The sequence below is a fragment of the Calypte anna genome, chromosome 4A (genome assembly GCF_003957555.1).
Source record: "Calypte anna isolate BGI_N300 chromosome 4A, bCalAnn1_v1.p, whole genome shotgun sequence".
In the NCBI taxonomy this organism is placed as follows: domain Eukaryota; kingdom Metazoa; phylum Chordata; class Aves; order Apodiformes; family Trochilidae; genus Calypte; species Calypte anna.
In genome coordinates this window covers 1633766-1659144 of record NC_044248.1, presented here as the reverse complement: position 1 = coordinate 1659144, position 25379 = coordinate 1633766, and the positions used below count along the sequence as shown (strand labels likewise).

Sequence of the window (25379 nt, the reverse complement as noted above, 5' to 3'; positions counted from 1 at the left end):
GAGGAAGCGGAAGCTGCGGGAAGCGGAAAGAGCGGAGCGGAGCAGCCATGAGGACCCGGCGTGGAACCGTGCTGCGGCCCCGGACAGTCCCCACAGAACCGGAGGAAGAGGAGGATGAGGATGGCAAGGAGCCGGACCCCCGGGGAATGGAGGAGGTGGAGGAGGACTTGCAGGAGGCGAAGTTCCAGGCGGTGATGGCGGCTCTGGAGAGCGGGGAGGAGGCTGGGGACAGCGAGGAGGAGGAGGAGGAGGAAGTGCTGGGGTTGCAGCTGCCCGAGGACAGCGAGGAGGAGGAGGATGGACAGGGTGAGGAAGAGGAGGAGGAAGAGGCGCAGGGGACCAACCTTTTTGTGGACCATAGCGCAGAAGAGGATGAAGGAGAGGAGGAGGATGGAGAAGGGGAAGAGGAGGAGGATGGAGATGGAGAAGGGGAAGAAGAAGATGAGGTTGAAGATGGGGACCTGTCCATGGACAGTGACCTGGAGGAAAGCCATCAGGATACCAAGCTCCCCCACGAGCTCTCCTGGGGCCAACGCAAGCAGCTTTATTATGACACAGACTATGGGAGTGATGCCCAGGCCAAGGGCAAGCGTCCCCAGCAAGAAGTTGATGCTGAAGAAGAGGAAGAGGAGCAGGAGGCTCAAGTTATCCAGAGGCGGCTGGTGCGGGACTTAGGGGAGGAGGATTACGGGCTGGATGTGATCCAGGGCTATCTGGCCCAGCAGCAGAAAACCCAAGATAGCAAAGGACAGAAGATTGCCAAGGATTTGCAGGCCCTTCCTAAGAAGGAGCAGCTGAAGCTCCTGAAGCAGGAGTCCCCTGAGCTCCTACAGCTGATCGAGGACTTTGAAGTCAAGCTGATGGAGCTGAAGGACGAGCTGCACCCGCTGCTGCAGATGGTCAGGAAGGGCACCATCCCCCCGGGGAAAGGCAGCCAGTATTTGCAGACCAAGTATCATCTCTACTTGAGTTACTGTGCCAACATCAGCTTCTACTTGGTGCTGAAGTCCAAGAGGGTGGCAGTTCAGAATCACCCTGTTATCGAGCGGTTGGTTGCCTACAGAAACATCATCAATGAGCTCTCTGTCATAGACCAGAAGTTGTCCCCTGAGGTTCGACTGCTTTTGAAAAACTACTATGACAGGAAGGAAGGGAAATCACGGAAGGAGAAGAAGTTTGCAGTGTTTCTCCCACCAGAGGCAAAGAAAACCAAGCCCAAACGTGCTCCTGTGCTTGCAGACAGCCAGGATAGTGGTGATGAACTGTCAGAGGAGTCTGAGCTGGATGAAGAGGCAGCCCTGAAGTATTACAAGATGATGGAGGAGAAGCTGAAGCTCAAGAGGAAGAGAACGGAAGACCGAGATACACGTGAAGAGGAGGCAGGGTTGGAAGGAGAGGATCCGGATAAAAAGCGAGGTGTGACCTACCAGATGATCAAGAACAGAGGGCTGACACCCAGGAGGAAGAAGATTGATAGGAACCCCCGGGTCAAGCACCGGGAGAAGTTCCGCAGGGCCAAGATCCGGCGCAAGGGCCAAGTCCGGGAAGTGAGGAGGGAGTGGGACAGATATGGAGGGGAACTGTCTGGCATCAGGGCAGGAGTGAAGAAGAGCAGGAAGCTTCAGTGATACCTGCCTTTCTCTGCTTCTGACACCCCCCAGTAACAACACTGAACCCAATAAAATTTTTATAAAAAGACATAGGTTTTCTTATTTTTAAGAAAACAGGAGTGGTGGTGATGGTGGTGGTGGTGTTTTTTAATTTGTGTTTTCAGAGGAAGCTTTTCAGAAGCTGCCATCTCTTAAAGTAGCAATAGTATGTATAGTAGTATAAAAAATACTGTATAATAGTATAAAAAATAAAAATTAAGGGCAAAAATTGCTGCATAGTAACAGGCTACAAAGCATTGGGAATTGATCCCCTCCCTGAAAGTGCTTGGGAGGTCTTTGCCTGTAGGGCTGTGGCATTATGGCAAGGGGCAATGGAAACTCCTGTGAGGGCCAGAGGAGTGTTGATGGGAGAAGAAAAAGCTGGTGTGGTTCAGGTCAGTGCTGGGCCTGTGCTGCATGGGGAGAGGGAAGGTCAGAGGGAAGTAAGGATTAACTCATCACATCCTGAAGTGGCTGGGGGTGAGCCTTTACAGCTTTCCCTGTGGCTAAAACCTTGCAAAAGAGAGGGAGGATTTTAAGATCAGAAGAACCTCCTGGGACACAGCAATTAATGCAGTGCTTTGCAGGTAGCAAAGGGGAGCTCTGCTCTTGTAGGAGCTCAAGGGCTGAGGAGCAGTTGTAATGTCAGGTGTGCTTTTTAAGATGAAAATTGTAGTCTGGAGCCTTTCTTCCCCAGGGAAGCTGGGGCTACCTCATTCTGTGAGGGTCACCAAGGCAAAGTGAGGCTTGCTTGATGAGGCTATTGAAGGTGTCTTCTCTTGCTCTTCCCAGTGGGAGATGCATGGCTTTTGGTAGCTCCCAGCCTTGCCAAGGAAGGGACTAGAGCTTTTCCCAACACTCCACCTTTTATTAACTTTGCTCTGGCATCACAAGACTCCCACTGAGGAACTCCCCCTGAGGCTTTGCAGAGAGGTTGGTAAAGGCAACATGCTGGGGGAAAAAAAGCATCTTAGGTGCTTGTTCTGGGGAGGGATGGTGTTCCATAGGAGGCATCCCATGGGATGTGGAAGCTATCCAGCAGAGATGCTACCTGATCCCATTACTGCAGCTCCTGCTCATGTGCTTGGCCCTGCCAAAATGAAGGGCTGACCAACTTTCATAGAACTCCAGGTAAGCAGATCCAAGGCAGCTTTGTGTTCCCTTGGAAAGCTGTAGGCAACTGGCAAGGAAAATTCTGGCAACTGCAATAAATAAGGGACATAATAAATCAGTGTGCTGCTGCAGACGTGCACCTCAGAAGCATTGGGGTGAAGGCTGAAGGCAGCAGCTCAGCTGGCCCAGAGCAGGCAGATGGCACAGCAAGTCTCAGCAGCACTAATGAAGATTAAACATGGCATTATGTTCAGCTGGTTAGTTCAGAGATTGGACTAAGCCATAAATAGTTCTTTCCTGCATGGTTTTATGTATGAATGATCATGGAAATGCCATAGCTATTAATGCCACGGGAGAGAGGACACTGTCATGTTCCCCTAATTAATACTTCTGAATTGCTGAGGCAGTTCTTAGAGATGTGTCATGCTGAAGGGAAATCCCTGATGGAAAAAAAGGTTTTGAAGATCCCAATGAAAATGGATAGGTGTGAAAGAGGGGAAGGACCACAGGTGATGGTCAGGAAAATAAATGAGAAGGGGGACAAGGTCATGATCACTGTTGGTTTTTTTCCTTTCAGCAGTGTTTCTGGAGAGTGTGCTGACACTGACTTCAGCTGGGGAATGGCAATCAGCCTGCTGAGAAACACCACCAGCTGCCCTGCTCAGAAGGGACTGGTCCTGGGCTCTGCCTCAGCAGCACCTGACACAGGTGAGGACTTAGAGGCTCAGGCACCACCTGTATCTCACCTAAACCACCCTGCAGAGCCACAGACACACCTGCCCTGGGGTCCTGCCCATCAGCTCACTCTTAGCATGGTAATGCAAGAGAGAATCCCTTGCACACTGGCATGTAAATTATTCTTGTTTCAGAAGCACACAGGCAGTGAGCAGACAGCTCTGAGATATGAGCTGCTCTGTTGTCTTTCTTCACCTGGAAAACATAATCCTTGGTGGGTGATGAGCACACAGAGTGAGGCTGGGCAGAACATGTACAGTGGCAGAGGGGTGGACAATGCTTTCTGCCACTCAACCTTTAAATTTCTATTTATAAAGGGCAAGGAAAATACACTAAATAGCACACATGGGAATATCTGCTGCTGCCTTAAATTTTGCCAAGGCTTTCATAATCTACCAGCAACAGTCTGGAAATATTTTTTTAAACTTGCTAGATCTGGCAAATGCAAATCTTGAAGCTGAGTGTTTGGATTCCTAAAGCATATTAAAGCATCTGTTAAATTAGTTGCAACATGCTGCAGGACTTGGGGCAGTGCTGGAAAAAGTCTCCAGTAATCAGTTGCCTTTACAGCTTTGTTTTTGCAAAAAAATCATGTGAGATTTAAAAAGAAAGCAGCAACATGTTCAGCTTCCCCTCAGTGTACTAAGTGCAGGATATTCTTTAAAAACTGGCAGATTTATATTCCATCTCCCTGCCTGTTGGTAGTTATGGTCCATGTTAATTGCCCTGCCTGAGTGAGAAACCTTTATTACTGCCTTCAGAAAAACAGTGTCCTGAGTGACACCCCCATGGGTATTTTAATAGTGAGGAACATATTTGGAACTGGTATTGGCACCTCTTCTTAGAGGATCTGGAAAAGAAAACGCTGCTGTTCCTCAGCTCTGACCCTGGGGAAGGGTCAGGAGATGGTGTAGCATCTTCGTTTCAGGGGAATTTAAAGGAGGGGGGAGTCAGGCTTCCTTCAGAGTGGTTCCTGGGGACGAGGAGCTGTTCCCAGGAGGTGACAGCACGCACGAAGCTGCTGCCTCCTCCTCTGGGGCTGGGTGTAGAAGCAGACCTGAAATACAAACCTCTTGCTGGGAGCCCCTTCCCCACAGCCAGCAGGGCTGGGAAGCTGATGTTTGGACTCTGGCCGGGCTTGTTTTCAGCTTGGTTTTTCTCACAAGCGTGAGACGAATCAGCAGCCATGAAAAATAAAGTGTTATGGGTGTGAGGCTGGAAAAAATAAAAAACCCTCTAAAGAAAGAGGGGTGGAACCCGGGTCCTGTCCGTATCGCCGGCAGCCCCTGACACCCACGGGAGTGCAGTGATCGGTTTCGCTCCGGCTGCCCTGACCCATCCTTCGGGGGCCTGCTGCTCCGGGCCGAACCGGGCCGGGCCGGGGGAGCCTCTCCCGGGCCGAGGGGAGGGCTGGTCCCACCGGGCCGGGCCCCGCGGCAGGTAGGGCGGCTGCGGCGGGGGGCGAGGAGGGGAAAGGGGTTTGGATGTGGAGCTGGAAGCAGCAGCAGCCCCCCCGGTGCGGGGAGCAGGGCGGGCAGGGCAGGGCTGGGGCAGGCAGCGGCCCGGCTTCCCGGGCGGGGCGGGGCCCGGGGCCGCGATGGCGGAGGCGGAGCGGGGGCCGCTGCTACCGCCGGAAAGTTCCCGGGACGGGGCCGGAGCAGAGCTGCCCCCAGCCATGGAGCAGCGGGACGAGCCCGGGCAGGAGGAGGAGGAGGCGGCGGCGGCGGCGGCGGGAGAAGAGGAGGAGGAGGACGAGGCGGCGACTGTCTCGGCTCCTTTCTTCCTCCTCTACCCCGGCCATGGAGCCGCCGCCGCCGCCCCGCCCGGCGTGTGGAGACCCCCGGCACCCCGCGGCGGGGCCCCTCTGCCCGTGCTGGTGCTGAGCTACCCGGGACCGGACGGAGCCGACGGTACCGGCAGCCGTGAGTAGCCGCGGGGCTCCTCCCCGGGCCGGGAGCCTCCCCCGAGGCGGGGTGGGGAGCGGGGGGCGGTGGCTCGGGGCCCTCCGGTGCGGCGGGGCCGTGTGGGCACCGGGAGGAGCCGCGTCCGGGCCGAGGGAAGCTCCGGGGGTCCCGCTGGGGTCTCGGGGCTCAGCGGGCGGGATGCGGGTGAGGGGCTGCGGAATAGGGGCGGGTGGGCAGCGTTTGCCGCCGCATCCCCGGGCTCCGGGACACGGGGGATCCTCCCCGGAGCACCCCCTGAGCAGGCAGGGATCTGCCGTGCCGGGCCTGGCACAGGGAAACCGCAGCGTGTGTGTGAGCTGAGAGGGGAAAGGGAGTGCCCTGGGAGGAGGTGGTGTTTATAGGTGTTGGTGAGCTGGGCTGGCACACAGACCCGGCAGAACCCACAGGCACAGCAGAACCCCCAGACCCAGCTTTCCGGAGCCTTTCCTCTGGGAAGTGTTTGTGCCACCCTGTGTAATCAAAGTGCTGCCCTTGGCTTGGGATGCAGTCATGGGGTGGGAAACACCTGCCCGGGGGTCCTCATGGTGTTGGTGTTGGGAAGGGGCTGAAGGCAAAGCCGTGGTGGTGTGCTGGGTGCTTGGTCAGGGTGCACTGCTGCCTTTGCTCTCCTGTGGGGTGCTGGAAGAGTTTCCTGCAGCATAAAATTGTTCCCAATGTTCTCGTTGTGTGTTTGGGTAGGCTGGAGTACTGTGAAGTAGTTGTTGCATCTGCTCTAAAAGCGAACAGAAACTATGTGAGCATGGGTGCATACAGAAGAGATCTTCCCTTTTCTGTCTGTTCATCTTGAAAATAGGCAGTACTTTCATTTTCTGGGCTTGGGCCAAGAGAGCTTTTTGCCTGTGCTTTGTCTCCTTCTGCCTCTGTCCCAGGTGAGCATTCACTTACTCATCAGCTGATTGTTTTGGGGTGGGGATCTTCCTCCCTCCCCTTCTTTTGCAGCTGATGTACTTTAAGCCATTACTCAGCAGAGCTGTAATCAGTGAGGTAAGAACCTGATTCCTGTAATGCCAAGAACAGATGAAATCACCTAACTTTGAAATCTTTACCCACTGTAGTCCTGTGATGTGTGTGCAAGGGACTGAGCTATTTCTGAAAGAAAAGAAGCCTTTAAGAGAAGTACTGAATGTCAGGCATCGTGCTTCTACTGTTCAAACTTGGCTGTGAGAAGGCTTCTGGGTAGATGTGGAGGGACTGAGACATTGAGATGAGCATCTTTGTTCACAGGGAGTAAAAACTCTTCATTTGAGCAGTGCTTTATGCTTCGTGGCAGCCTCACCTTGCAGTGGCTGTTCATAGAAACTTGGTGGAAAAAGCCATTTGAGGCGTGTATTAAAGTTCCTTGTTCTTCCCAGTCTCAGAGGTGATATCAGATGTCTGTGCTGTATCAGGTGTCAAAGCCAGTTTGGTAACTGAGTGTAGCGATAGCAGCAAATGAAGGGAACAGCAATCATCATCTATTTGCATGGTGTCTTTGCTTTTTCTGAGCAAACTGCCTTTGAATCAATTTTTCCCAGGTTTGTTTGGTTTTGGTTGTGTTCTAGTTTTTTTCCAGTTCTTAGACCTGAAAAAGTGGCTTCTGTTTGTTCATGGTTGGGCAGGAGGAGCAGTGGATCCTGCCGTGGAGTTTTTGCTTGCTCAGTGCCTGTTCTGGATTGCCACAGAAGCAGTGGGAAGCTCCCAGCCAGGATGTGTGTTTAACAGCTGAACTTCATCCTCACCAGCTGAAGAGTCAGGCCCTGCAAGTGCTGTCACTTCTTGAGTCTGCTCCAGCTGGCAGGGGCCCCATGCAGCAGCACTGAGGTGTGGTGGCCTCAATCCTGCTCTGGGTTATAAAGATTGTCCTGCTGGTGTTGAATTAATGGAGGGACCCAGGGGTGGGCTCTGGACCCTGTTTCACAGGCTCTTCTCAAGTGTCATGACTTCAGGTTGTCACACCACGCAACAGCTCAGCAGCATCTGTTTCTGTGATAGTACCTGATGTGATTGCTCATGTGTGCTTCCCTCAGTTCTCCAGTCCTGGAGGTTTTTTTTAGAGTTGAGATAAATCAAGAAGTGTGAAGAAGGCTATTTTTGCATCTTCTGCTTGTATAGAAACAATATTCTACACTCTGTGAATGCTAATCTGTCTGTGTAGCTGTTAGTGACAGCAGAGATGTAAGTGAAGGGTGTTTCCTGCTGGGTCAGAGCTCCTCCATGCAGTGCCTGAAGGCTGTCCTTCCCATCAGTGGTAATTAAAATAAAAATAATAAAATAAACACTCTGTATTGAGGCAGCAATATACCGAAAAGTCAATATTTCAATATATGTTAGAGGTTTATTTGAAGTAGTGGTTTTGGGTTTTTTTAGTCCCCCATTATTCTGCAATCATTAAACTGTTCTTTAGATGAGAGGTTTTACTTCATTTGAATCCTAAAATATCTCTGTGTTTCACAGCAGGTAAACAGAAAACGATTTGTCACTTATCACAGGAATTAAGAAATTGTGTAATTGGGTTTTTTTTGGTTGTTTAAACTTCCTTTTGCCCACTCATGTTTTTAGCATGCCAGGTCCAAAGTGCCACTGCTGTCTGAGGTAATGTTTCCTAGCTGTGCAGGCAGAAGGGTCACAGCCAGCCTTTGGAACCTGGATGCTTTGTTACTAATTACATCTTGTGAGATGACATTCCAAGTAAGAGGTGGCCTGGAGAGAGGCAGTGGGAAGACTGTGACCATGGACTTTGTGGAGTGGCAGCTTCGTTGGCTGTTTTGTGATGATCAGAAGCTCCTGAGAGGACCTCGGGGTGGTTGGACAGCATGTTGCTGCAGAATTGAAGCTGCAGAAAAGTCATGAGAGAAAAGTCATGTTTGTGGGCTTGTTGGTTACAGGTTTTCATGTGTGAGACAAGAGCAGGGGCAGAAAATAGGGAGATCAGAGTTGTTTCACTTGGAAGTCCCTCCCACTCCAAGTCCCTTACTTGGAGAAGGACTTTGCATGAGAGTGTCCAGAGACAGGACAAGGGGAAATGGGGTTAAACTGAAGGAGAAGAGGTTTAGACTGGATCACAGGAAGCTCTTGAGTATGAGGGTGCTGAGACTCTGGAACAGATTGCCCAAGGAAGCTGTGGCTGCCTCATCCCTGGAGGTGTTCAAGCCCAGGCTGTATGAGTCTTGGAGCAACCTGGGCTGGATGAGAGGTGTCCCTGCCCATGGCAGAGGAGCTCTAAGGGCCCTTCCAATCTATGGTTCTGTGAAACGTGGGAGCTGCCTCACTGGACCAGACTGTTAGGCTGCCTGCTTGGATACAGCAGCCCCAAACAGGTTCCAGGCTTTGGGAAAACTTGCCAGAACCTGTTCCTGATTCAGGCTTGTCTTAGGCTGTGATATGGACATCAGCATTTCTTCATCATTCCTACCCTGCTTGCATGGAGTTGCAGTCTCAGCACTCCAAGTAACTATTTTACTGCTCAGCAGTGCATCCAAGCTGTAAGCACGGGGCAGTTGCCTCCAGCTGTATGGGATGAGTGGCTTGTTTTCTGATGTGGTGGTCTCTGGGGATTTGAACTAGCCAGGAGCAGCACAGTCACCTGGAGCAGCAGTCCCATCTGCCAACTGGGCCATTTTGCTGCTTTGCAGTCTCTAAACTGTGCTGGGGGTGCAGAAGTGGCCTCTGGAGTCCAGAAGTTTGTTTGGGAATTTGTTTGGGGTTTGTGGCATAATATATTCAGCTTTTGAAAGAAAAACCAGTTTCCAGCACAGCTGAGCTTTCAGGTACTTGTGGCTGATGGAGTGCTTTGCTTTCAGGTGCTTAGTCTTAAATTTCCAACATAGTTTATAAGTCTTTAATCTTGAAAACATTATTGCAGAAAACTGCCTTGTTTTGTCATGTAGCCAAAGCCTCTATCTGCTTCTGCCAAAATGCTGCTGATAGGAGGGTTTTGTAAGACCAGTCGAGGCTGTCTGACTCGTTTGAGATTGAGAAAGTGCTTCTGCATTAAGAACCTCCTCTTCATTTATACCTACACTTGGTTTTCCCTTCTCCTTTGACTACTCCTTGAACCCTGATGGAGCTTTACCACTTGGCCCTGAGTTGCCATGGTAGTTTGAGCTTTCTGAAAATACAAGTTTTGGGTATCTGTTGTTAGTTTCTCTGTAAGATGCTGTGTAGGTTTATACCTTTGAGAGGTGGGATGGGGGCAGGGAAAGGTGTTTGTTTTCCAACTGGTGATAAAAGGCTTGTGGGTCAGTAAGTGATGGGATAGTTCCTGTCTGGGGCTTTTTGAGTTTGTTGGGGGTTTTTTTGTTGGATTTTTTGTCTGAATAGAGTTTTTATTTTCCCATAGTATTCTAGCTGACATAGGGTTATTACCTGCTTATGTTTTTGCCTCTTGCCTTAGCTTATCCTGAAAGCTGCACTGGGCAGGCCAGTTTCTCTGCTTTTATACTGCAGATAGAACTTCAGCCATGTACTGCAGCCTGGAGATTTCACCATCTCCTCTGGGCAGTAGAAGAGTTCTTAGGTCTTCAATTACCCATATCAGAACTTTGCAAAAAAACCAAACCAAACCAAAAAGGCTTGAAAAATAAGTTCTGTAATTGTAATTTTTAAAAAAGGCAATTACAGCTCATCAGAGTTTCAGGCATATGGATACTTCATATGGTCTTTGTACCAGAGGAGTGAAAGGTACAGTTTCACAGAGGTCCAGTGGCTCAGTTTCATTCAAGATGGCAATTGTTCTAAATCTCTTAGAAGGTGTTTTGTGTCCAAAGCTTTGTTTTGAGCAAAACATACTAATAAACTGAAATTAATCAAAGCTGAGTGCTTTAAATAGCCCTACAGAGTATTTGCAGCAGGAACATTGCATTAATGAGCTTGAAAATACAACTGAGCTGGAAGGGGCTGGGTTGTTTTATTTATTAATGCTAAGCAGCAGCAAACTGGCATAAAAGAAAAGCAGTTGAACAGTTACTTAATTTTTTTACAGACTTCCACTCTGCTCCTGGTCTGTGGGTTGCTTGTCAGTGCTGGAGACCCAGGTTGCAAAATGGGAGCTGCAGGGTTACACCTCAGGCTGCTTGTGGTTCTCATTGTTTCAAAACAAACCAGAAATTAAACTGTCTAATAATTAGGTATGTTGGAGGATAGGTTGCACAATAGCTGGTAATACTTTGTTGATTATTTCCTATTTGGACCTTTCAAAAAGAGTAGCAAGAGTGAGCAGCTGTTCTCCTGGAGCTGCTCATGGCAACCTTCACTGGTTTTAGGAGTGGGACAATGAATGCCCAAGCTAGAGGTTGTCACAGAGGGAAGGATGTATCCATATCATAGGAGTTAAAATGCTGTCAGCACAGCTTCCAAACCTTGTTCTTTCTGAGGGAGAAGGAACAATAGCAGCTGTTGTCTTTTGTGAAATAATTCTCCTTTGCAGAGCTGTAATAATCTGCTGCGTGGCTCTGTGTTTGTTGGAAACAGTGGGGGAAAGAGTTGCTGAGTCAAAATGATACGGACCAAGCAGGAAGTGTTCACTGAGAGCAACTGCTTCCTCTTGCCTGTTGGAAATAGCAGCTCAGAACACTTTTTTCCACTTCAGTGAGCTCTTTCCATAAGGAGTGCTTGTTTCAAAAAGCTGCATGCTTTGATGTAATTCTGTAGCGGGTGATCAGCACGTGTGTTTCACATCCTGAGAAACTTCACTGCCTTTGGAGTCTTTAGGGGGAGAAAATGTACAGAGCATAAATAAGGCCACATGGGCTAATGATTTGTGTGTTCCTATGTATACACTTATTTGGTGAACAGTTCTCCCAGATTTAGGGGGGGACACTGGGCATCCCTTTCAGAAAGATGCTACGTTTCTGCTCTCAGCAAATAACCCACAGAGGAATAAAGTAAGATAAGGTAATTTCTTGCCTTGGATCTTATTTGAAGTGGGTGAAGGTATCCTGTCCCACTGCCTGCTTAGATGGTGACCTTGGGAATAGGAAGGGTGTCTGTGGACCTGGGACCTCTTGTCCCCAGGAGGTGGGGCTCCATTGGGCTGGGGACATGGGGGAGATTCAGCCAGCTGGGAAGGGACAGGGCAACACAGTGCTGTCGTTCTTGAGAGCTTGAAAACCTGTTTCTCTGCCTCCTGAGAGGTAGTAATTCTTTTTCAGCATCACCCAAGCACTACCAATTTTCAGGTGAGGTTTTACTGCATAAAATTCAGTCAGAAATACGTGTTTGTGGTGCTGCTCCTCATTGTTCTTCCCTGTTCACGTGCCCTCCAAAACCAGCTCAGTCCTCCTCACTGAAGTGCTTAGAGACAGATCCTTTTTTCCCCCTCGTTGTTTCCCTGAGAGGATAAATCCATCCTAACATTTATTTTTTATTTCCTACGTGGGAGGTTTTAGCACAGAGGTACCCTTCAGAACAGAAATAACACGCAAGGACAAACAAGGAATAAAACACAAACTGCAAGTCTCACAGCCTTTGTGGGAACAAAGGTGCTTCTTTAATTCATGTAGTGACATCCAGGCGTGTGAAAGGAATACAGATGTGTCTTTGTATTCCTTGTACTGCCAGGCAGCGTTGCTTTGCAGGAGGGGGAAGAGGGATGAGAAGCGTGCGTGGTACATGATGCTCGCTCACCAGCCGCTGGGATGCTGGGGATGAGGGGACCTTAATTGCCCCTCCCTGCATCAGCAGCCTCTGGGAAGCATCCTGGGAATTTGCTCGCCCGACGCTGGGAGCAGCTGATCACATGAGGCTGAATTTTCAGTTCAGTTCATTAGTCAGCCATTTTGGTCACCACCCTGCTCACTGCGCACGGCCAATCCCGGCAGCACCGCCGGCCCTGCCTGGGCTGGGAAGAAAGGGACCAGCAGTGTCATTTCAGCAACCTGGAGATCTGGCTCTGCAGTCTTCCTTTGTTTTGGATTGGGTAATCATCAGAGGAAGCCATTCTTTTTCCTTCTTCTGCTTTTTTCTTTCTTTTTTTTTTTTAATTAATTTTTTTTTTACCTTTTTGGGTTGGTTTTTTCCTTACCTCCTGCCTTTGATGCAGAAGCCAGGTTTTCTGTGGTGGCTCAGGATCGGTAGCCTCCAGCACAGCTGAAGACAACGACCCTTGTTGGGAAGGAGGGAAGCAAGAGACAAGCAAGAAGGAGCAGCCTTTCTACCTTGCTTTATATAGGAAAAGGCCGGAGCAGCCTGTGAGCTCCTGAGCACATCATCCCTTTAACAGCGACGTATTTCTTATTTTCCTCTCCGGAAAGCTTTTCATTTTAGTCCTTATTTCCCCCCCTCCACGCTGTTGTTGTACCAGCTGAGTCATCATGTCTGCTCTGACGCCTCAAAGCGACATGCCAACCCCCACCACAGACAAGATCACTCAGGCTGCCATGGAGACCATCTACCTTTGCAAATTCCGAGTGTCCATGGATGGAGAGTGGCTCTGCCTGCGGGAGCTGGATGACATCTCCCTGACACCCGACCCGGAGCCTACCCACGAAGGTACCGTCCGGTTCCCCGCCTCGGGAGCACAGCTTGGGAGGGGATGTCTGCAGGACGAGGTGCTCTTGTCCTGCCTGCAGAACCTCAGCATGGTTTGACCTCTTAGAGAGCCCAATTCCTGCTTCACGTCGCCCTTAGAATTTGCTGGGTCTCCTCAGCCACCCCTCAGAGAGAGGTCTGTGCTTAGCTGGTGCTGTTTTGTAAGGTGTATCTGGAAGGATAGGGTTTGTGCATCTCAGGAAGGGAGATAGCACCATGTGTGCTCAGGGAGACATTTAGTGATGGGCTAGGCTGGGCTGCTAGCTCTGGTGCTCAGCTCTCACAAACACAGCATACTGGCAGAACACAGCCAGAGGGCAGTTTTTGGGAAGCCCCAGGTGACTGTGTGGTTACACCTATGGTCAGGTGATGGGACCATCCCAAGTCACTTCTGTCGAGTGTGGTGGTGTTTAAAATGACCTGGAAGCCTGAAAAACAGAGGTGTAGCCCATCCTGCTTTCTTCTTGAGAAAAAGATTGGTGATCTGGGTTGATGGTGAGAACAGTTTAATACCAGGTCAGGTAAAATGAGGATTGGAAGCTACATGAGTACAAACAGCACAAGAGGACATCCATGCATTGCTCTACCAGGACAGAAAGTGGGGAAGAAGGAGGCAGGATGAATTTATGCAGGAATTTTGCCAATGGCACAAACATTGCCAGGTTCTGAGTGCCCTTTGCTGGATGCTGAGCATCTTTTGGTCTAAGTGAGGGGGCTCTGTCTTTTCACACCTGACCCTTTCCCAGGAACTGCTGAGGTGGGATTCAGCCACGTAGTCTCACTTGACCTGTCTGATGCTGGCATGTCAAGTCAGTAATCTCTTACTGCATTGCTGTCCTGCTGGATGAGGCAGCTCAAGTTGTGGTGAGAATCTGAGTGTTAAAATCAACTCCCAGGTGATAATCTGATTTCCATGTGACAGCTGCTTCCAGTGGTAGCAGCCCTTGGGTTTGGATTTGCTTGCCAAATAAGCAGTCACACAGTGGGTTATTAGACAGAGGTTTCAAAAGCAGATACCAACCCTCCCTCTGGAGCATGGCCCTCAGTTTCAGGGAGGTGCTGCAGGCTGGGGAGTGCAGGGCCAGAGCAGTGAGGAGAAGGTAAGCCAAGGATGCAGGAATTCAGTGGACTTCCAGTTCCATGTCCTTGTATGTGGCACAGGCCAGTTCAGACCTTGCTTGATCTTACTTGCATGTTTTGGGACTTTTGGTGATTTCAACAGCACATCCTGGTGTAGGTGGATTGATTTGTTCCTACTCTTTCCATCACTTTCATAAATAGTAACTATTGCCTTGACTTGTCATGCTGCAGTTAGTAAATGACCTTCTCAGCAGTCTGGGCTTCTCATAGTACAGCCTGGAAAAACCTTTTTAGTCACACCCTGGGTCAGTCAGCTCCCTGGTTTTGTGTGTGTCTCTCTCCTCTCTTTCACCTCCTTGCTCTGAGCAAGCTGCTGAGGAAGGCAGGCTTGGATGAGCAGTGTCCAACAGAGCTTTGCTGGGTTGCCTTTCCCTAAGATGCTGAGCAGTGTTCCAGATGCACTCTTGGATGCCTAAGGAAGCATTTCAGACACTAACACTGTACTACTCCTTCCCCAAAACTAGAAGAATAATTGTTTTCAAAGCTGCAATCACACTCACTCTCTTTTACTCAAGTTTCAGAAAGGGTTAGAAAATACTATTTGCTCATTTCATTGCCATGCTATTGAATTCACATGTCAAAAATCAGTTAAAAAACCTCAACTGTATCATACCAACCTCTCTGGAAATGTTTATATATTCAGAAAGGAAGGTTGCTTGTTGGGAGGTAGGAAGACTGGTTGTCTGGGGGGAGGGTTTGGACCCAAGTCAGATTTGTAACAGAGCTATAAGGTCATAAAGTGTTCATACTAGAAAAGCTGACACAGCTTTATCCTCCCTGGTGCTTCTGCAGCTGCTCTGCCTCTGCCTGGCTCACAGGGACAGGGAGATGGTGCTTGCAGGCTCAGAGGGAAGCAGGAGACTAGGAGCTGAGGCTGGTGTGTGTTGTAATACTCCACAAAAGTGATGGAGAGAAGTAGGGGCTGTGAGGAATCTGCTCTATGTAATGCCCTTGGGTGGCCTGGCTGTTATTGTACAGGAGATGGACAATCCCGAGCTCCTCTTCTGGGTTCCCAAGTTTTTCAGTGGAGTTGCCCTACAGGCCTTACACCTTCCAGCCTTTCTTAGGATGGTTGGCTATGGTGGGAGTTTCTCCTCCACTGTTTTTAAAGATGCTTTTGTTTTTTCTTGTAGCTGTACCAAAGGTAGGGCCAAAGAAAAGTATCTGACAAAATGGAATTGCTGCTAAATAAGAAGCTGCAGCAGATGATTTTCCTTTCCAGTGAAGTAGAAGTAGTTTGTTATTAGTGGTTGGTTTTATTCTTTGTCCTTTTTACTGATTTTTTTTAAAGCATATTAGTAGTGACAGCTTAACATTCAGAAGGCTAAACTAAGGGATTTTTCCTTGCTATGGTTTGATATCCCTCACTGGAACACTGAGTTTTAATTCCAGCAAGAGGGCATCAGAAAAATAATTTTAATGGTGCCAGATCTTGGAATTGGGATGTCAAAGGACCAGGAGGCAGATTGCTGTGCTTGGGTTGTACTCCAAGGGCTTCCCAAGCAGAGAGGCAGCTGATGCTGCTGCCAGCCTGTTGCTCAGGAGTCTTTTTGCTGGAGCCTTCTCTGGAATAACCCCACTGGGGCCCAGTAGTGGGAGAGGAGCTGGAGGGGCAGGGATGGAGCTCCTCATGGAAGGACATAGTGCTCAGTGATGTTTAAAACAACAGAAATCCATCCTCCTCTGCTGGTGATGGTTTCCTGTAAAACCCAACCAAATCCTGCTGCTTCTTAAGCCCAAAGAGACACTCTGGGAGACAGATTCTGATCTGATCTGAAGCAGTGTATATTTGGAGTAATTCCATTCCTGCTACGGAGTTGGAGTTTTGGAGTGGAACTGAGCAAAACTTAAATAGTGTTCAGTTGAAGAGTAGCATGTAGCAGAAGAGAGTAGCTGCCCAGTTTCCTGCTTGCATACGTGTTCAATATAAGCTGTAACATGGAGGCTCTTTATCAATAAAAACTATTAATTTACTTTTCCAACTGTTTGGAACAATTCTGTGAGCAGGAAAATAAGCAGGTTTTGCTGTGTACTGTTAATCTGCTTGGCTGCAAATGGGATTTGGTTGGTTTTTTCCAAACAAAGAGTGGTTCTCATAATCAGAACTTTGCTGTACAGGCATCACCAAATGAAATGTGACCCTCGTGGCTATGAAGCTCCTTTTTGATGACAGTGTGTGTAGTGATCACTGAGGCATCTGCAGGTGTGAAAAGCATCCTGATTGTATTTCTGTAGCATGTTCAAGTGTGTGTGTGTGTGTGTGTGCCAGAAGAAAAGGAGAAATTTCCTGTGGCATTCACCCATATGTTTCCCTCAGGACAGAGGCTGACTGGAGAAATGTTCCATGGAACTCCCCAGAGTTGCAGCATACAGAAATGGTTGAGGTGGAAACAGAAGTAAAACTAACTTGGGGATTTCACCATTCATGTGATTTACTTTGCTCTTTAGTTGTGCCATCCATGTGATGGAGAGTAGGCTGGGAATTCCTGAAGCTCTTGTACATTGTTTTTTTCCTTCCTTTTTTTTTTTTTTTATCTCCTGGCATCCTGCAGATCCATGACTACTGTTCCTGTTAGCACAGTGCAAACCTTATGTCAAAATGTCCGTGGAGTAGGAGAAATAAACAGACATTTAAATAGAATATCAGGTTGGGAGGGACCTTAAGTATCATCTGGTCCCACCCTTCTAATATTTCTGTTGATGTGAGGTGTGGTTATGTCAGTCTGTGGCCCTGGTGCTGCCAGCTGAGGTGTAGCATGCATTAAGACAAGAGTAATGTCAGTGGCCTTGAAAGGAAAAATAACCTCCTGAGAGTTTTACACCAAAATACTGCAGTGAGTTGTGGCAGATGGAAACTAATCCCAAGCCCTTGGTGCTGCAAGGTGAGCTGAAGCAGTTCTGGGCAGTAGGATGCTGGATAAGGCACTGCCTGAGAGCACAAAGAAGGGGGTTGTGGGGTGACAGCCCAGGGACTGAGATGATGTGCATGGTGTGGGCAGAGGAAATAAATGCATTTAGCTATTGGGAGCAGATCATGCTGAGGTCAGGAGCAAGGAAGAGCTGGAGGTGACAGGAGAACAGAGGTCCCCTCTGTGTTCCCCTGCTCTGGAAGCCCAGTTGGGAGCTGGGGCAGCAGAACTGGCCCAGGAGAGTCTCTGTGTTCTGCATTTTTAGTATCCCACACTCCAGCCTTCCTGTTTTGAAAACAGCTTTCCCAGAAACTGCAGGGTGAAATGAATGGACTTATTTCTTTAGGGAATGCTCTCTCCATATACATCCACATTATATATATATAATTCTATATATTTGGAGATGGGATTTTTCTGCAGTGTGCTTTAAAAACTGTTTTTTCTGAAGCTACTTTGGAAGTTGTAATGATTGTTCTGGCATTCTAGGCTGCAGGCTGGCTGCTGGCTTCCACCAGTTTTGGACAGCAAGGGGAATGAACATGATGCCAAAACTCTTTGCTGGTCACTCAGTGCTTTGTGAGCCACCTGATTTGCACATCTAATCTGAATTAATTCGTTAAATACATCCACTCATATTAGTATCTATTTCATTTTCTTTTTTATCCCCTTTAGTTATTTCCTATTAAATGTATTCTTTACCATCCCTAAGGCACCAATGAGACAATGCATTTTAAATCACTATAATAATGTGACTATAGGTTTCCATCTCATGACACAAGTAATATTTGGCCATACAGTGGAGAGTGTGCTGCTCTTAATGAGAAAAAAATCACATCCAGCCCTAACTACTTTGCCAGTGCTTATGTAGGTCTGATTTTATCTGTGTCAGTGTTTTTTAATTCTTCCCTCAGACCTTTTTTTGAGTGTGGCAAATCCCCAGGCAGGAGCAGAGGAGATTTAACACTGCTGTGCTAACTGGGTGCAGCTTAATTGTCTTTTCTGGTACTGACATTCAGCAGCTAAAGAGTTTAGTGTTCAGCTCTGCTTCTGCTGTGGGCAAGCTTAAAAAATAACCTTTTTCCATCAGTAAACAGAACATGGGGACCTTGGTCTTGTTAGGTCTTGGTTTGTTTATAAATTCTTCAGCAGAGTTCATGTTTTCTGGAAGCATCTGCACAAAAAGTAGCAGATTTGTGCCAAGCCTCAAACCTGACATCTCACCCCTCTGAGTGCTTTCTGTATCAGGTCCCATTTTCACTTCCCAAAATTGCTGTTGGGTTTTTTTGAGTGGTTTTTGTATTTTTTTTTTCCTCCTTACACATTTGCTAAGAACTTCTTTTATTAAAAAAAAAATAAAATAAAAATAACCCCAACAACCCAACCAACCCAAGCAGATCCTGACCTATTAAGTCTGTCTGTGGTGGAACCTGGGTCTCATATCATAGCTGGAAACTCTAAGAAGGCTGTGTGGATTTTTTGCTTTGTTCTGAGTGTCTGACTTAACACACACAAAAATGCCCTGGCTGTGCAAGCTGCTTGGGGCATTCCATCCTCCTGGTTGCCCTACTGCTATTTACTAATAAAAATAAAGAGAACCTGGCTGGCGTAGGAAGCTGTGTGTGTTGGGAAACCTGCAGCCCTGGTAAATCCTGGGAGTCTGCTGGTAGGTGGCATCCCCTGGGGTAAGGGAAGATGCTGTGTTTGAGGTGATGATTTTCATTGCACGTTATTTATTTCCTAATGAGTGCATTCTGTACTGGCTGTTCAGCTGCTGTGCATTTCTCAGCACCCCCAGCACTGCTTAGCTCTGGTGTCTTTGGGCTGGGACTCCCCAGCTGTGCTGAGGGCTGCCAGGAGGTGTAGGAGTGGGAGCTGGAGAGGTATTTGGGAATCATTACAGAGGTTTCTGCTCCTGGCCCTTTTTTAGGCTATTATCTTTCAAAAATAAAATTTAAATAATTAACGAAGCACTTTTTCTGTTTAATAGCAGCATGAAATAATGTTTATGCTGGCACTTTCCTCCAGGATATATATTTTTAAAGCTTTTACCTTCAAGGGGAAGGGGATTCACCACTAGCACTGTCCTTTATCTCTGCTCGAGCTGTTCCAGATTTCAGTGTAACTGTTACTTATTTTGTATGTCTGTGAGAAGTTCTAAGCCAAAAATTAAGATAGGAGCAAATTCAGAAAGATAAAAGTTGAAAGGTTTTGTTTATTTTTTTCCACTGGATGTAATAAGTCACTACCCATGAGTGGCTGCTCCTCTTTAAGCATCCTGTGCAGGAGCAAAGTCCCAGCAGAAAGAAGCCAGTGCTTCCTGTACATGAGTATTCCTGCTCAGCAAGATGATTTTTTATTATTACCATTTTTTTTTAACTTAGCAAAGGACAGAGTGCCTTGCTAAACCTTATTTGTCACTGGATTTGAAAGGCTTTGTGGCTGGTAGTAATACTGATCTTCCTGGGACTCCAGTTGGAATAAGTAATCCTGTTATGAAGACACAAAAGTCTTGGTCATCCTGCTTCCTAAACTTGGTACACACCAGTTCCATACTGGTCAGAAGTATTGGGTTTGTCTTAGACTGCCATGGGAAGGAGCATGGAAAGCACCAGGTTGCATGTCTTTGGGATTTATTTTTATTTACTTATGTGTATTAAGGTTTCTTTCCCTACTATTGGCCATTCACTGGAAATTCCAGACAAGTGGGGGAAACCGTGCCATGGAGAAGAAGTAAAATGCATGCAGACTGCAGTTAGGTGGGTGAAGAAGTGAACAAAAATGTGAAAGAGCTAACAAAATGTGTGTGTTTGCCTCTCAGTCTGTACAAACAGCACAGTGCCTTGGTACCAGGATAAAGTCATTACATTCTTGCAAGCATTTTCACCAGAAAAAGGATTGGATTATTGCCTGGAGGGACATAATGGGAAAAAAAATATTTGTGATTCCAGTGGACATTTGTCTGTAAGCTTTACATGAACCACTTGCTGAGGGGTTTAAAAAGAAAACAAATCCTTAATCCTTTGCTGTGAAGTGGGTAGCAGTTGTCCAGCTAGAGACAGCACTGTCCTGAGGCTTTCTGCACCTTCCTGGGAAGCAGAACCCAGGTTCTGTGTGCAGTGATTTCCTGTGGTATTTAAATAATAATAATAATAACAATTAATAATAATATAATAAAATAACAACACCAACAACAATAAATCAAAGTGATGAGAAAGCAAAGCCTCTTCTCAACAGTTGTCAGAGTAGGTTGGAGGTCTTGGTCTAGGTTTTTGATGTGGATCTGAGGAAAGAAAGAGGCTTGGAGGGAGGAGTGAGGAGCTGAAAGAATTGGAGGGTACATGGCTTGTGTTGGGAGGAGTGTGAAGTGATGGAATCCAAGTGGGAAAGACCACGTGAAGCCTGGCAGTTTGCTTTGTCCCCACTGCTAAGGTAATTGTAAATATTATTTGGTTATGGGATGTTCTTCACTGTTCACCTTTTAGATGAAGGAAAACACCTGAGCCCTCAGTATTAGATAAAAGGCAACTCAGTGCTGATGTCTGGCTCCAAACTGTGTGCACACAGGGGCTCTGGGGGGATGAGAACCTGGTTCTGATCTTTGGACGTGATGGAAACTGATGGTAAATAAATCATTGTGTGTGCAGCAACGTTCTCATCTGATTTGCTTTCAGAAATGCTAGAAATACAGCTGGAGGACACTAGCTCTATTTTATTGTCTTGTTGATGGAGTGTTGTTAGGTATTTTCTGCAACTGCTGAACTCCACACTAACATCTGCATTTTAAGCCCTACAAAAAAGAAAAAAAAGGGGGTGGAGGGGAAGGTGATTCTTGAGTCAGAGTCCAGTTTGCAGCACTCCAAGGTGAGAGTGCAGTAGGGTCCAGAGGAGCATCAGACATCTCAGCCCACCACTTCCCTTTGAGCTGCAGAAAGTCTGCTGAACTTCCAGGTATTTAGGATTTATTTTTTTTTTTTCTTTGAGTGTGAGAGTGCAGTTGGCTCCTGCAGCAGGAGGAGGCTGCCCAGAGCTGCTCCCTGGGAGGGAGGAGGGCTTGGGAGTTGGTGTACTTTGCTCTGGACTTTGGCACTGTTGGGCCAGGAAGGGAACAGAGGCTTTTTTTGTGCTTCAGATGTTCAGCAGCAGAATGGGCACACGTAAGTTGGGAGCTGCAAATCCTGAGGGCTCAGCCCCTCTGCTGCTTCTTGTGCTGCCTTTGGGACCAGGGAATGGGCAGCCTGGAAGATGTTTGCCTTGCCCTGCCTGCTCTTCTCCCAGGATCCTGACCTTCTCCCCGGGCCTGTCTGCCCCAGGCTGCCAGCAAAGAGATGGAGGTGTCCTCAGTCAGCAGCAGGATGATGGAGTCAGACCTGGGAGCCACATCCGGGCTGGGCTGCATCACCTCTGAGGTGTTTCATTGGGGTTAAGGCTGTAATGTAACCTTGCATCCCTGAGATGTTTCATTGGGGTTGAGGCTGTAATGTAAACTTACATCCCTGAGGTGTTCATATGGGGTGATGGCTGTAATGTAACCTTACATCCCTGAGCTGTTCATTTGGGGTGATGGCTGTAATGTAACCTTACATCCCTGAGATGTTCATTTGGGGTGATGGCTGTAATGTAACCTTACTCACAGAGTCCTTCTCCTGAAATGTGTTTGATTTCCATGCCTGGCTGTGTTTCCCTGCTAGGGGATTGCTTTTTTGGGCTGGGTAGGAGGAAATGGAAGCAAATGCTGAGATTGGCTAAATATGAAAAGTGTAGTGCTTTGATCTTGCAAACAAAATAATGCTTTTCTTTTCTTTTTACCATGTGCTTTACAAAAAAGTTGCTTGTCTTAAGGCAGAAAGCAAGCTCCTAAAGCTGTATTGAAGCCTACCTAAGTTTGCCTGTCAAGCAGAACCCCTCTTTGCTGTGTTGCTTTGTGCAGACTAATTAACCTTCTGACTTGCAAATCTTTTCCCACTACCAATTACGTCTTGTATTATGCAAATTTCCCTTTCACTTACCCTTTCCTTATTGCCTTGATTTTTGAATCTTTCCTTCAGATCACGGCCTGCATGACATTTTCTTTCTTTTCCTTTCTTTTGGCTCTTTGCAAAGACTCTTGGGAGGATTTGACAGATGTGGTGGAGCAATTGCGTGGTGAGACTGAAGGTGCGTGCCACACCAACATCTTTCACCTGGGATTGCCACTGATGAGTGGCTTCTGACTTGGGGTTTTCAGCCTGGGTGCAAACCACAGCTGATGGCTGGGGCTTCCTGCAGGTGCTGGGCTGGTTGGACCAGGTTGGCAGCCAGGAGGAGTTGTCCTCTGGGGATGTCTCCTTCCTGCTCCTACTGTGGTGACAAAAATGGCTCGGGTCACCCAGGCTGCATGCATTGCTCTTGCAGGTGGATGAATTGACCTTGAAAATGGATATTGTGAAGGCTTTTTCTTCTAAATGTATAGACCCCTTCATGGGCTCCATGCCATATGTTTTGGTTTCTAAATTCTTACCAATCTTTTTTTTATTATTTCTTATTTTTGAAAACATGGTCATACAATGTTGCTTAAAACATGTCTTGAATGTTTTGTGGTTATTTTGACTTGAAGTGGAGGTAGAAGAAGTGAATCAGCAAGGGGTTAGTTTATTTATAATAAATGCTTTCTGAAGCAATTATTTTCCTGAGCCTGATGCAAACACAACTTAAAAGATTGCAACAATATGCAGAAGCTAAATTTCAAAAAATATTTCAGAGATCACCCTGAAGCTTCGAATACTCTGAAGAGCTTCCATTTATCAACTTGAGACTTTGCAAAAGTGTTTCTAAAACCTGAACTACAAATTTGGATCAAAGCTTGTCAGCTACTAAATGATAAGATTTTTGTGGTGCCTCTTGCTTGAGCCTTAAAAAGCAGCACTGGGTGTTTTGGAGGTGCTGGGGATTGCAGATGGCAGTGTGGCTGGTTTGTTACCAGTGTTTTATTTGGGTATAAAATAGCAGGGTGGCTGGTTTGTTACCATTGTTTTATTTGGGTTTTCTCTCATTCTCCCTGGCAGGATGTTAACCAGAGGCAGCTTTGTTCCTTTGTAGCCCAGAGAAGCAATTTCAGGGTGAAATTTGGTAAAGCAAAATGGTGAAATGCAGTGAATCATGTTGATGTGGCAGGACACATCTGTCTTAAAATACCAGCTGTGATTATTAGAAGTATAACAACTGATAGTTAAGGATGGCAGGGTGATGCAGCTTGGGACTCACTTAGGAAAACCCTAGCAGGGCAAATCCTTGTAAGGATGTTCCTGCCAGGTGGAGAGGCTGAGATTTGTTTCCCATTAAACACTTACAGATTTTTTTGTGGGGGTTTTATTGGGGTAGGGTAGGTTTAAGATGTGTTTTTTTCTGTTCACACTTGTATCTTTGTTTCCCACATCCATGGCCCTGTTCTGGGCTTTTTTTTTTAATCTCTTAAAGCTTGGTGTGTGGGGGAAGCTGTCCTCATGATCCATCCCATGGGTGGGTGCTCTTTGGGGAGAGTGCTTTCCCCCTCTGAAATCAACACTAAGGGCATAATGGCAGGAATAAATGGAGCAATCTTTTAAGCTCTCTGTGAAAATGTTTCTTGGTTTAGGGAATCTGATTCCATTTCCTTAAAGTGGCATTAGTCTGGTTGCTGTCTGGTTTGGCCACAGCCCCTTGGGGTGCACAGGTTGGATTTTGCATTTAGAAGCAAACCCACTAGTAAAATCAGACATTTTTCAGTAGGATGCAGTAGAGGCAGCCATGCCTCTGCTTTTCACTTGTGAATAGTCCCTGTTTTTATTTTAATCACTGCTTCCCTTTAGGAGATGGGCTGCATGATGGGCAGGACATGTCTCACCTCAGCCCTGAGATGGTAGTGGGGAGCTTGTGTTGGGGGAAGGCAGAGCACAGGACAAAACTACTGAAATAGCTTTAAAAAGACAGCATTGTGGTGAACTCCAGCTAAAAGGATGCAAGTCCTTAATTTATCTGGGACTTGCTTTCCACATTTATTTGAACTTGTGCCTGTGTGCATGACTTCATAGCCAGATCAGCTGGAACAAATGCCTTTCCTGAAGTCAGTTTGCTTGGCTGAAACTCAGAGGGCTGTAGCCAGCTGGCTGCTTCACTTTGACCATGTCTCAACTCACCTGGCCCAGGCTGAACTGCTTGCAGGATGCTGTTTCTCTTCCATACACAGGATGCAGCCTTTCCAAGCATCAGGTGGCTCCAAGTCTGGGTTCTTGGTTTGGTATGGACTCAGCCCATGAAGAACCTGGCTGATACCCTAATTAATTGGCCTTGCTTCAAGCAGATTTGTTCTGCAGTGTTCTTTCTGTTACACTTCTAGTTTTATTTTGATTTCTTTCCAGTTCTTTTATGGTAATTCAGTGTGAGGAGCCATATAATTCAGTGTCATCAGGTGAGAAGTTCTTAGACCACAGCTGCAACTTAACCCTTAGAGGTCTGGTATTGAGTTGACTTTTCCCTTGTCTTTTAGGTTCCTAGGTACATATTTTAACTTCTTATCAAATTACAGAGTTCCTGAGATTCTTGTGTGCTTTTGAAAATGTCATCTTTGTGTAAGCTTCCCTTTGCTTTTCATGCTGTTAGCATGTGTGTGATCGTGCTACAGTTCCACCTCCTTGGAAAACTGGAATTTCAATGTTTTAAGGACATTTTAAGGAAGCAGAAAGATGAGCTGATGGTTTTACCCTGTCATTGTAATGGGATGCAAGTCCAGTTCAGGCCTGATCACTTACACTCAGAGCAGTATGCACTGAGGAGTTCTTCAAAGACTGGCCAGGCAAATAATAATGTTCAGTCTACAAAATGTATTGAAATTAACAGCAAAAGAAGATAAAGTCTCTTTGCTTCTTTTACCACTTTTTAACTTAGTCTTTTGAGGGTCCACATACCAGTTGCCTCAGGTAATTCATCCTATTGGAGATTTCTGCTGGCCTTGGTCAGGAGCATGGCTGTGCCACAGGTGGAGTTGTGCTGGCAGAAGTGCTGGGGGGAGCTGATGGTGGTTTGACTTGATAAGCTTCTTTCTCAGCAAAGCTTGAATCATGGTACCACAACAAAGCAGAATATTGAGAGTAGTTGTCTGCTTCAGAAGTAAATCCATCTTCCCTTGGGGGCAGCTGTGATGGGTGCTGCTGGAGGGGGTGGTCATTAGTCATATGCAGAAGTACACAGAAGCAAATAGACAGAAGGCTTTATTTGCATGTACAAAAATGTTTTTTGCAGGCAGGTGTAATACTGTCTGACTTCTTTTTCCTGAGTCTGCAACCCTAGAATGGCTTGGAAATCACCAAGCAGCTCATCTGCTCACTGCACATGCCAAATCTGCCAGCTTA

At 47.2% G+C, this 25379-nt stretch overlaps 2 protein-coding genes across 7 annotated transcripts in view; both read left to right on the top strand.

Moving 5' to 3' along the window:
• The first annotated feature begins 4 nt into the window (after positions 1–4).
• On the top strand, positions 5–1689 carry UTP3 (UTP3 small subunit processome component). The gene has a single exon (XM_030449520.1). The coding sequence runs from the start codon at positions 48–50 to the stop codon at positions 1626–1628; it is 1581 nt and encodes a 526-aa protein (XP_030305380.1). The 5' UTR covers positions 5–47; the 3' UTR covers positions 1629–1689.
• A 3427-nt stretch (positions 1690–5116) lies between these two features.
• RUFY3 (RUN and FYVE domain containing 3) overlaps positions 5117–25379 on the top strand; it is a 42524-nt gene continuing 22261 nt past the window's right edge. The window contains exons 1-3 of one of the 6 annotated variants that reach the window (XM_030449519.1): positions 5522–5605; positions 12480–12928; positions 22117–22170. In XM_030449519.1, the coding sequence (XP_030305379.1) occupies positions 12751–12928; positions 22117–22170 (232 nt within the window). In that variant the 5' untranslated portion in view covers positions 5522–5605; positions 12480–12750. Of the gene's footprint in view, positions 5420–5521; positions 5606–12479; positions 12929–22116; positions 22171–25379 lie in introns of those variants that run through there. The other 5 variants (XM_030449515.1, XM_030449514.1, XM_030449518.1 and 2 more) reach the window with 5 other exon arrangements.